The sequence below is a fragment of the Cariama cristata genome, unplaced genomic scaffold, assembly GCF_000690535.1.
Source record: "Cariama cristata isolate BGI_N322 unplaced genomic scaffold, ASM69053v1 scaffold37768, whole genome shotgun sequence".
Lineage (NCBI taxonomy): Eukaryota > Metazoa > Chordata > Aves > Cariamiformes > Cariamidae > Cariama > Cariama cristata.
This window is the reverse complement of record NW_009633529.1, coordinates 8,390-19,966: the sequence shown is the minus strand read 5'-3', so window position 1 is coordinate 19,966 and position 11,577 is coordinate 8,390. Positions and strand designations below refer to the sequence as shown.

The 11,577-nt window shown below is 40.1% G+C and overlaps 1 protein-coding gene across 1 annotated transcript; it reads right to left on the bottom strand.

Moving 5' to 3' along the window:
* Window positions 1-5,019: 5,019 nt before the first annotated feature.
* On the bottom strand, window positions 5,020-10,694 carry LOC104156074 (ADP-ribosylation factor-like protein 8B-A). The gene is made up of 6 exons (XM_009706782.1): window positions 10,615-10,694; window positions 9,905-9,978; window positions 9,389-9,482; window positions 8,695-8,762; window positions 8,388-8,458; window positions 5,020-6,978 (listed from the first exon to the last, which is right to left on the bottom strand). Exons 1-6 carry the CDS (start codon window positions 10,672-10,674, stop codon window positions 6,929-6,931), a joined length of 417 nt encoding a protein of 138 aa, XP_009705084.1. The 5' UTR covers window positions 10,675-10,694; the 3' UTR covers window positions 5,020-6,928.
* Between the last annotated feature and the right edge of the window lie 883 nt (window positions 10,695-11,577).

Below are 11,577 nucleotides of genomic sequence, written 5' to 3'. Positions count from 1 at the left end.
TACTGAATCACTGCTAAATTTGATGTTTAGTTTCTTGGAATCATTTTCCAAAGAAAACCACCCCAACCGTTCCAGTAAAGTTCATCTGTCCTGCTGCTAGCACAGCCCAGGCCCACTTACCCCACAGACAGCATCAGGAGAGCCTCGCTGTGGCCTGCGGCAGCCAAACATCACAGCTAGGGAGCAATCCTCCACGCCTCAGGTTGAGACAGGGCAGCAGCTCAGAGGAAAGCCACGCCGTGCTCTTGGGCCATGAAAGCAGGGCAGATGGATGCAGGGCTTCCCTTCACGCAACGGCAGAACCGACGGCCGAACCGTTCAAACGGCGAGATGGGAAACAGAGCAACGGGTGTAACTACAGCAGGGCCAAGCACATGGCGAACCAGCGTTTGATGCAGCACTGGAAGAGAGCAAAGAACAAGCTCCAAGGCAGCTGGAGTTCTCAGAAAGCAGCATAAATACAAAAGCTGACAAATGCCACTTGCAAATCGTAGATGTGAAAGTGAAAACAGAGTCAGGCAGTACTGGTAAAACCAAAACCCCTCAAAGACAGTCAAAAGAACAGAAAAGCCAGTGAAGAAACTACAGCTGGGGGAGGTAAAGAGGAGGCACACATCTCTGAGCAACCCCAGAAACCTTAACAGCATCACTAGTAACTGTGCTTACAAGCTCAACTGATTTATCACTGAACTAAGGACTGGTGTTCACTCTAGCGTTGCATCCTTTTAGCAAGAAAGTGCATGACTTGTTATGAAGAAATTTGATAGAAATATGAAAAATCCGTATGCAGGGAAAAAAAAATATTTAAAGACTGTTATCACGCATAGACAGACCACCAGACACTAATGATTTGTCTTCAGCCTGTATTTTATACTATTTCAGAAGTCAGATCTTGCTCTTTGTTTTCCATTCATTGCAACAGAAACAGTAGAAAGAACAATTCTAAATAAATAAATCACAATTCAGTGCCCCATCAAGACTTCTGTATGCTGACTCCTCTTAAAATCCTCTAGCCTGTTCAAACATAGCAACCTCACGTTGCTCTTTCAATTCCTTTCCTCAATCTGTGGAATTCATGCATCTTTTTAATGTTTTCCTCCTTATGCACCACAAATATTATTATTCACACCAAGAAGGGGATTCATTTATTGACTCTAAAAGTGAGAAAATTCCTCATTGTTGAAAAGACTGAAATATCCTTCCACATCTCAACACAATTGTACAGAAGCAACTTACCAGTTTGCTTCACTCAGACTCCAGTGAGAATGAAGGTCAGCTTTAAGTTTCACACACAACAGCTTTTTCTTTCTCTACTCACATATTTGCTTTGTTGAATAATACGGTTTATGAACTTCTACCCAAAAGGTCTTTTCAGAGAGAAACAAATCAGACCAACAAATGCTTTCAGCATCTAAAGCAAAGCCGTAATCAGAAGTGATTTTCACAGACCGACTACTCAGAAAGTTGCCCCCCTCTCTGAGCACAAGGCTTACAGTCACTCTCTCAAGATGAAGTTATGTAGTTAATGCTCCCACCAGTTTCCACAGAAACCACTCTAACACACAGCACACGCTGACCAAGCATCAACCAGGCAACAGTATTCAACTACTTTTTTTTTTTTTCCCCTGAAACGAAAACATGAACTTTAGAATTCATTTAGAATAACCTTACTCATATACTCAAGATCACCATTTTATGACAGCGTTTAAAACGTGATGTTTCCTAATTAGGCCAGAAAAGACTTCTTGAATTTACTACTCGAATGTATCTGCCTACATGGAAGCAATACCACGTTAGAGGAGTGCTTCACGGAGTCAACCTATTTGCTCCTCTCACAGATGATCTAAAGAATTAAGTTTTAGCATAGATGTGTTTAGTTTAGCTTAAGTATAACAATGCTTCCCTCAGTTTGGTAATGAGGGCTTCTTACACGTTTCTAACAATAATAAAAGCAGCTGTGCTGCTACAGATGAATATGCAAAAGAATGGTTTTCAACAACACTTTATTGAAGCACTTCAAAATGATCACAATGATAGATGTTGCCTTTAACAGAATAAAACCTGTAATGTCATAATTAAAAGGCACTAATCCTGGCACAAAGGTCTACTTACCCGCCTTCCACTGTGATGGAAATAAAAACATCGAATATTTTACTTCTCCCTTGAAAGACTATGTGCATACCCACTCTGAGTGCCATTCTGGTTTTGTTATTTAAGCGACATGTAAAAGAAAACCCCAATGTTTCACCAAGGCATACTTTAACATTGAGCTTCTGTAGTCCTAAAGCAACAGAATAAAGGTCCTGAAGCTCATACCAGTCTCAGGCATTCACACACTACTTCTCCTTTAACATGATTCATTGCTTTGCACATTTTGTGTGCTCAGCAATGCACCGCTCTTAGCAAGATAGCTTAAATAACCTGATTTACACCCCGCTATTTAGAACTCCGACAGCTCTCTCCAGTCAGGGTCAGTGCAAAAGCAAGACAGCAGGGAGCAGTGCTGGGGCATGCTACGGGGAGGAAGCGCGTTTCTTTCACATTCAGTAAACACGCACAAAGCAAATCACAACATGCCATTGCACAGCCACAGTAACTATAAAATTAAACCTTAGAAAAGTTGAAAGCTTGATAATCCAGCTGAGTCATACTTCAAGTTATTATAGATCCCTGCACAACATTCCTATATTAATTTAACCAGAGAGATGGTTTAAGGCATTTTCTTTGGCCTCCTTTCTTCTACCAGAAAGTGAAGATTATGCTATTTTATATGTCAGCATCCAAAAAGGACCATCTTTCCAACCTGTTTCCATAAAGATGGAAAGAGAAAACACAAATCGCTAAGGAACTAGGTTATTACTTCCACAGATCATGAAACAGCACCACATTTGTGGATTTTTCGTGTTGCCAAGTGGTGGGACAGAATTGCTCTGTGCAACTGCTAAGACACTCGGCTGTACTCGGGGTGATGATGAGAATTATGCTGCACTGTAATTGCACTTAAAGAAACCACCATCCACACTAAAGTTGACAGGACATTAACACTCCAAGCAAAACCTTCACATGGCCTAGTGCCGTGGGTGCACGCACAAACATTTCTTCCCAGTCTAGGCTAGAGAGACACTGCTCTGTGATCATTAAGAGTGATTGCTTGTACTGAACAAAACCAACAAGAAGCATTTAGAGTTGACAGCTATCATCGGGATGCCATACAATACCAACACATCATGAGGTCATAAATGTATGACTAGTGTCTAACTTACATGCATATTCATGACCATGAGTTGTCTCTGGCTCAGTATTTACCTTTTCACAAGGCCCAGTTTTCTTAACATGCTAATGGTCAAGACCTATTGCAGATACATCAGAACAGAGTTTCAGGACTACAGCTATTGATGTTTAAGTACAATAATTTATGTTACTAAAATGTATCCCCAAAGGCAACTTTTGTTAAGAGAATGAGAAATTTAATCAGTCTCTTTTTACTGCCCAGGCTCACTATAAAAGCCTGAGACAAGTAATCATCATGAGAGATTAGATTGGCCTAATAGGTTTCTAGAAGCAGAACACAGCTATAGCATCCAAGTTCAGCAGACAACACTGGTAATGTCTATCTTAAGCTCCACACCTTTATTAGAACAGAAAGGGTTTAACCTTGGATTTAACTGTGCCAGATGAGTGAGTAGTTTTTTTCAGTCCAAGGCTGAAAGGTGGCAAGAACAGCCTCACTTCTCTGGAAAGACTTCCTACACTTCCTTTCTGTTTCAAAATGAAGGTAGTTGGAAAGTTAATCAAGCCCTCAAAAAGAAAAAGTGTAATCCTCTGCACTGGATTCAAATAGTCTCTTCAAGGTCTACATTTCTGCCGTGTGACTAACTAAAGGGATCTGGAAGAACTGTACAAGAATGGTTGTGAAAACCTAGGTGAAGTAATTTCATGAAATAATACAAATGGACTTTTTAGAGTACACATGACACAGATGGTCAGTGTAGCTCTCCTTGCTATTTACATTTAGAAGCAGAAACTATTACTTAAATACCACATTAAGCAAACAGCTGTCGGTCAAGTTCACACCACAGCTGATTTAAGCGATTAGTACCGGTATCACACCAATCAGGGTAACAAATCTTACAGCAGTAACATTGTTTTCAGATTTTGTGTCTAGAGGCATTTTGCTTTGAATGTTAACTCCAGGCAGCTTGTTCTGCATGCAGGAAACCCCATCAACTGAAGAAATATGCACGTGGTCTTTTTAATGAACTCAACAGTTCATTAGTCCTTCCCACCAGCCACATTACACGTGAACGATGCTAACTGACCAGTACTCCGGCCTAAAAACTAACCTGTTACAGCTCAGTAAGTTTGAAAGCTTACATGGAGGCAAGCTGTGAATAGAAGACGTCCAATTTGTTACCATCACTTGGAAGATGTTGACACATGGTCGTAAAAGTTAATCAGTGACTCGAGAAATCAATGCAACAAATAATTTGGGAAGAACGGCCAGTGTAACTTCACGTTAAAATCACAAAGATTTTGTTCAAGACCTCAGTCAACAAAAGCCTCACTTTCCAATGAGCTAAGAATCTTCATGCTTTAATTGGCAGTGAATGATCAGGCACTGCTAGATCTGACACTTGTGCTAGAAAAGCAAAGGTTTTACTCTAGGCTTGACAACAAGAAACAAGCTTGCAGACATACGCATTTTTCTCCTGAAAACAGAGCTCCAGAAGGCTGGCCCTACTTAAGATCCTTCAGCTGACCAGTGCTTTTCATAAACATAAAAAAAGCACTGTAGCCTGCTGAGACTGACTAGCTAAGCTTGCTCATGTAAGCTGAGAAAGCCCCAAGCCTGAAAGGTAGTTTTATAAGCATTTCACTCGAATAGTTGAACCACAGAACACAAAGAAGCTCAGGTATTTACTGAGCCTTCTTCCCCCACTGTAGTCTTGTGGGAGAGGAGACAGACATCCCGTGATGTATTTCCATGAGTTAAGCCACATCAACTCAAGTCAGTCAGTTAAGTGTCAATACAACCCTCAAAACATAAGTTTATTGAATAAAGCTGAAGAGCAGTAAACCAACATACGCATCCACCTAAATAAAAAAATTCACGTATTTACAAAGTTCAGTAATTGTTTAAGTTGTTCACATGCAGAGAGTAATGCACAGGTTAACAATCGGTAGTGTTTGGATGCCATAAACGCTGAAAGCAGTGAATTATATAAACACCAAACACATCAAGTTTAGCTATAGGCCAGTTAACTAAACAGTGACCTGGTCCCCCACAAAGATTCACACATTCTAATTTAGTTTCCTTATTTTAGGCACAAGCAAGTTTGCTAAATAAAAGTAACTGTAGCAGTTCCTGGTGAACTAGGGACTACAGTAGCAAGTTAATATACCCTCTCCTCTACAGCACCAGAGTATGAATTCATTGAAATCATGCTTCAGAGAACTGAAAGGGGACAAAAAGTTAAAATGCAAGTTCAGACTGAACGCAGGCAGCATGTAGTGTCTGTGCAACAGTGCGATAGTTGGTACAGAACAGTAAGGCCATGGCAGTCTAAAATAAAACTGGCTTGTGGTGACTGATATGGACTAAACAGTGTTCCCAACCAAAGACTCCGACACAATGCAAACTACATTTAGGTGAAGAATCACACACAGTGTGAGGCAACACAAGCAGGTGTACCATGTATTTGCATACACTAGTAAGCTACACTGACATTACTGTATGAATAAACCAGCCTTAACAAGTCTGTCCCTTTAAATATACTGAAGTCATTGAGAAAGTAAAGCTACAAAAACATTACAATCTTTAGTTTATACATACTTCCCTATACTGTAGGAGCTAATCAAGAAACAGGATCAATTCGTTGGCTCTCTTGTGCTTTGACACAGTAGAACATTTCATCTTGCAACTTACAGACTTTGCACATGGTTACATCAAGAAAGCAGGCAGGTCTAGAGTTGTCACAATAGCCTAGATATTCCATAGCACCAGGTGATACTGTGCCCAGCCATTTCATGAGCAGGAGAGACACTAGACAATCACATACGTATTGTGCTAAAGGTCAACAACTGACTCTATACAAAAACATCAGTAATTTAAGTGTCATGCAGCTGCTCAGAATGTGTGTTCTGGTTTCAGAGAGAGACCACTAGTATCTGTAGATAGAAAAATGCGTTTGAAGAAAGTCTGATGTTCCTAGCAATTTGTTTTCATGCTGGAATACTCCGATTTTTGAAAGCTTGACAGAACAGTCCATTCCCATCCCCCACACAAATGTTAAACAGAAGCAACAAAATGGTTTTAAACAGTTGACTCTTTCCTAATTCATCATGAGAGTTTTCTTTTTCAAGTGACAGGATAAGATCCCAGCTGTAGATTAGTGATGCTGATCTATGCCTTGTGCTCCCCTCTGCAAACAGTTTCCATTTCTCTGCTTACATACACACATCACATGCATTTGTGAGATAAATCAGTATCCCACAACTCACGCTTAAATGTTTTCTAACTACTGTATGTGGCATCTTACAGAATCTTAATGCTGTCAAGCATCAGCATCTTCAAGCCACTAAACACTAGAAATAAAACACTTGCTGAAAATCATATAAAAACCTGGCCCTGAAAAACCAGAACAGAGTGTACCATTGTAGTTAACATGGTAGAGAGATATTTTTTTAAAAAGCCCCCCACAACCCTCCCACCATAGATGGTTGTAAAATAAATATTTGTGCTGACTTTATCATGACAACTCTAGTTGTTTTGTGACAGAATAGGAATACAAGTCTTCAGCAGTGCACATGAGAAATGAACCGTGAAAAGGCAGATTCTTGATACAGGATTTTTGGGTAGGATCTCATTATGGAGGGAAGTGGACAATTGAGATTATGGCCAACTGGTACTGGAGATTCCAGGAAGACTTCAGCTTCTTCTAGATTTTGAATGCTGAATAAGCCACTGAAGCGTGATATCTAAAGAGAGAGAGAAGAGAAGGTCCATATTGAAGCGTCTACCTGTATTTGTACAACTGGCATCACTTTGGTATGCCAGTGTCCTCAAATACATGACAGGAATATCCAAGCCCTTCTCTAGAGGATGGTCTATGACAGATCAACAGAATGATTTTATTTTTTTTTGAATGCTTGCTGTCTGTGCTTTGGTCTTATAAATGCCCAGCATCCTTTAAATAACATTTAAAGGAACTGCCCCAAACATCCTGGTTTCTCAGTCAACTACACCTCTAGGGAAAAGACATCTCTTAATCTTATACTTTGGTAGGGCTCACACAATTAGTTTCAGATCAACATTGCTCTGTTTAGCCAGTCTGCCTCTCCTCACCTGATGAGAGCAAAGTTACTTAGCCCTACACTACAAGGCATCAAGCTCCTGAAGGTCTCCTAAGGAAGTGAAATGCACTAGCATCGTACCAGCCCAATGCTTCCAGCAGCACCTTCCCTATAGCATCAGGGACGTTCAGCTGTGCTGTTAGCCTGGTGTGGGAGATACAATAGAAGGGAGTATCTGCTTCTCCTGTCCACCATGCTTGAATCTGTAACTGACAGCAAGGTAACAGGGTCTTCTTGGATAAGAAGCCAGAGTTCCATAGGCTGTTCATTTTTCCTGGAAAGAAGGTGAGTCCGTAATATAAAGCAGTTCTGGTATCCTCTACAGCTTGTTCCTGTGACCACCAGCCTGAAGTTTCCCTCATCAGTAAACTCATGTTAGCCTGCCAGTGAACCAGTGTTAATCTCACGGCAGCCACAAGAAGGCATCACGAGAAGGATGGCAAGTGTTGCTAAGTACAGTGTTTTCATTCAGTTGAGGTTACTCAGTTTACTTACAATACTACTGTCAAGTACTTAGTATGACACAGTACCATGGTTTCTGCCTTTGAACTCCAGAAATTCATCAACTCCAATTGATGTCAGCACCAGAAAAATTTACTGTTTGGCTGCATGAAGTAGTGACTAGCATAGGCCACAACATGAACTGTTTTGATAAGATGGCAAGGGAAGAAGTAGTACTTGCTAGCCTCATGAAGTGAGGCAGAGTTGAGAGTACCTGGTAGAAGTATAAAATCATTTAGGCCAAGCTAACAGTGAGACTAGTCAGCTATTTGCTGCAAAGTGACTAAAGGCAGCAGATTTCACAGAAGACTGGCATACATTTTGATAACTACAACCCCTACAACTTTAATACCAGTCAAGCTTCCTCACTGCCATCAGGAGTTACACTGAATTTCACCAGTGCACTTACACATTGTTCTTTGATCTGTTACCAGTTTCCTGAAGCCAGGAAACTTGTGTTTAAGATGTTACAATCCCCCAATTGATCCTCTGACAACTCTTCATAACGCTTAGCATTCTGGATTAATAGTTACCTATATTATCTTTCTCTTTGCAAGAAATTGAGTAGCAGCAGATTTCTCTGTCCTGAATAGCAGCAAGGTTCCTACGAAAGAGAGAACATTTCAACATACACTTCACTTATAACAAGGACTCTTATCCTGAGAATCTAAACTGTTGCCCTTCATCTTGTCCATATAACTTTTTTCTGTACAATGTTTCAGCTACCTCCTGTTGCTGGGTTTTCTACTTATAAATGCAAGCTTCTTGATCTTAACAATCCTATCTACATTAATTCATTATTGTGTTAAAGTAGCCTGTCTTAGGAAGGGTTAGACTTACATCTTTTCAATTAGCTGTTTCTCATCCAAAGCATTAGGAAGGTCTCTCTTATTTCCAAGTACTAGAACCTGAAATCCAGAGTAGAAGGAAAAGGTTGCAGCTTTGCTTTTTTTATTTAAAGAAAAAAAAAAAACCACACCACCACACAAACAACAAACTTCAGGGGAGCCTGACAAGCAGTCTGCACTAGGCTATTAAATCTAAAGGAATGAGACATTCACTATTAAACCAGACCAAGAAGGAAGATTCACCTAGTCACAGGGAAAGAAGGGAGTAAAAATAAACTGCTATGTGCAAAAAGCACGCATGAGAATACATCAGCTGATAAAACTGAGAACAATCCCAGTAGACTTTCACATGAGATTCCCCAAACTTACCCTATACTTCTGTACACTAGTTAACCTGTACTATAGTAGACCCTAGAAGACAGCACAAACTCATACTGTGGAATACTCTAAACTCCTGTTCCAATTTTACTTTTTTTTTTTGTGGGCACCGAACAATAAGATCACTGAAGGATTGACTGAGGTCAACAATTTTATTTAAGGCACTAGGGGCAGGTATTGTTCATGCTTATACTAACCAGGAAGGTTAGACCTTACACTTGACTTAAGAGTTCAAGCCAGACTTCAGAGTTGCCAGTTATGCACATTCCTCAAGCAAGTTTACTACTATGTAAGGCAACATTACTTACAGGGATTCCTTGTAACTGTGGCTTATCTAGAAGATTATGCAGCTCATTTCGAGAGGCTTCTATTTTTTCACGATCTGCAGCATCTACCATGTAGCTTTAAAGAGAATTTAAGGTTAGGTCAGTGAGACTGAACTACTTCAGAAACAGCAGTCTTTCCTTTACACTGTCAGTTTTGAGCACATTCAACAAGGCTTTAAACAAAGCTAGGTGTTCTGAGCAAAGAATTTGGTTCTTTTAAAAAATTCTCTAAGATCAGAGGAGATGGAAAATTCTTTCAGTTAGACAGAACTGCCACCCAGTTCAGACAGGAAGTAGTTAGTACTCCAGATCAGACAGCAATAAGAAAATAACCCATCTTGAGCCCTGAACTTAAGGGTAAAAAAGGTCAATATGGTTGCAGTACAGTTTCAAAATAAAACAAGTACTACCAAGCCAAGCATGCCCTGTTAGAAAGGCTACACACAGAAGAAAAGCAAATCTGAAGTTAAGTACTAGCTGAAGGAAGGAGACACTTACACAATAGCATTAACTCCTCTGCAATATCGCTCCCACATGCTTCGGAATCGTGGCTGCCCTCCTATATCCCAAATCTTAAGGCAAGGGGAAAAAGACAATTTAGCCACGCACTATGTTTAAACACGTCACACAAAGATAAGACAAGAAATAAAAACACAGTTTTTCCTTTCTCCTTAGGCCAGCTGCAGGACCTGTCACATGTTACAACAGAAATAATCCCTTGTACAGTTGCTCAAAGCTTGCAGGCCCAACAGCACAAGATGCAAACTAGAGCATCTCACAACAGATGCCAGAACACACCTGTGTACTAAGTTTACACACTGCAGTATACAGGAAAATAAAATAAGATGTATTGACTTAAAACTTTGCTTTTGATGTAAGCCTTCCCTTAAGCAATATCAATGAGCAGAAGAGGAGGATCTCTGGGCCCTAAACATGTGAAAATTAACTCAGATTAAAGCCAGATAGCATTATCACAACATTGCTTTAACTAGTCCACGAACCTTGAAATCACACACAGATTCTCTTTTAAGAAACATCATAAATAAACATATGTGTATTCTTAAGCTATTTAACAGATTTAGCTAAGCCCTTCCTATATTTGTCCCAACGGTGGAAGCAAAATAGAGCAAATACATAAATTTTAAACTAGAAGCTGAAGACCATCTTGCATGGGTTTAAAAAGCAACAAGTCAACAATGGTAACATACCTTTATTGTCACATTACCCTTTGTAACTTTTCTCATGTTGAAGCCCACAGTAGGAATCATATCTTCACTGAATTGACCTGACTGGAAAAAAAGAAAGTTTAAATTTAGCGCTTATCCGATGTAGTTAGTTTACACAATAAAATATCATAAGCTTTTTCTAACTATTTGCCTTCTAACTGAATGCTTTATAGCCAAGAAGTCATAGAAAGTATATTCATGTGTATTGAGTCAGTCAAGTCATTTCTTACAAGGACTTAAATAGTTTTTCAAGCCTTGAGGTAGTCAGGGGAGCAAAGTTACTCAGGGAGAAGTGCTTTGCATAGCTTAACAGAAGGACAGGCAAGGCAAATATGTGAAGAGAGACATTAATCTACTTCTTCTGGAGCCAAATTCTGTATGTCAGGATCTCCTAGTTACCTGGAAGCTAGAAATATCCAGAAGATTTTCCTCTGATGCAAGCTACTCTATGGACAACATTTACAGCAATAAATCACTCTTGTGGAGTAAGCCTCCAACCCACAGGTATGGGTTAACTCCCTGAGGAATATTAAAAGGCTGGAAAGTAGAAAGACCTGACAGGTCTGCTTCCTGCTAGGCTATACAGTGTCCAACTTGTTCAGTGGAAGAGGCAATCAAAATGCAATTGGAGAGGATTTCAGCCCATTTCCACCAGAAGGTCAGCATCACTTTAAGCTCTGACATAACTGTTGCAAAACAGTGTTGTATTAGAGAGGTTCTCTAGTGGCAGATGTTGTGCTATCTGTTATGCTTTTATCTGTAACAGCTCGAAAGCCAAGTTCACAGCTATCTCCTGTAGCTAACCCAGGAGCCATAACAAGTGTTATCAACATTAAGACAGATTTCTCCCATGCTCCCTTGGTGATTTGGCAGAAGGTGAATCTCAGCCACAGTGGTCAATATGTACCTCACTACACCCATTATGTGTAATAGAACCAGACAGTC

What these genes read in the sequence shown, in the direction of transcription:
- LOC104156074 (XM_009706782.1), bottom strand. Translation starts at nt 10,674, where the DNA reads ATGATTCCTACTGTGGGCTTCAACATGAGAAAAGTTACAAAGGGTAAT. An exon ending in CACAGTTACAAGGAATCCCT is followed by an intron (nt 8,763 to 9,388) that starts GTAAGTAATGTT and finishes TCTGGATTTCAG; the next exon opens with GTTCTAGTACTTGGAAATAA. An exon ending in AAACAGCTAATTGAAAAGAT is followed by an intron (nt 8,459 to 8,694) that starts GTAAGTCTAACC and finishes TCTCTTTCGTAG; the next exon opens with GAACCTTGCTGCTATTCAGG.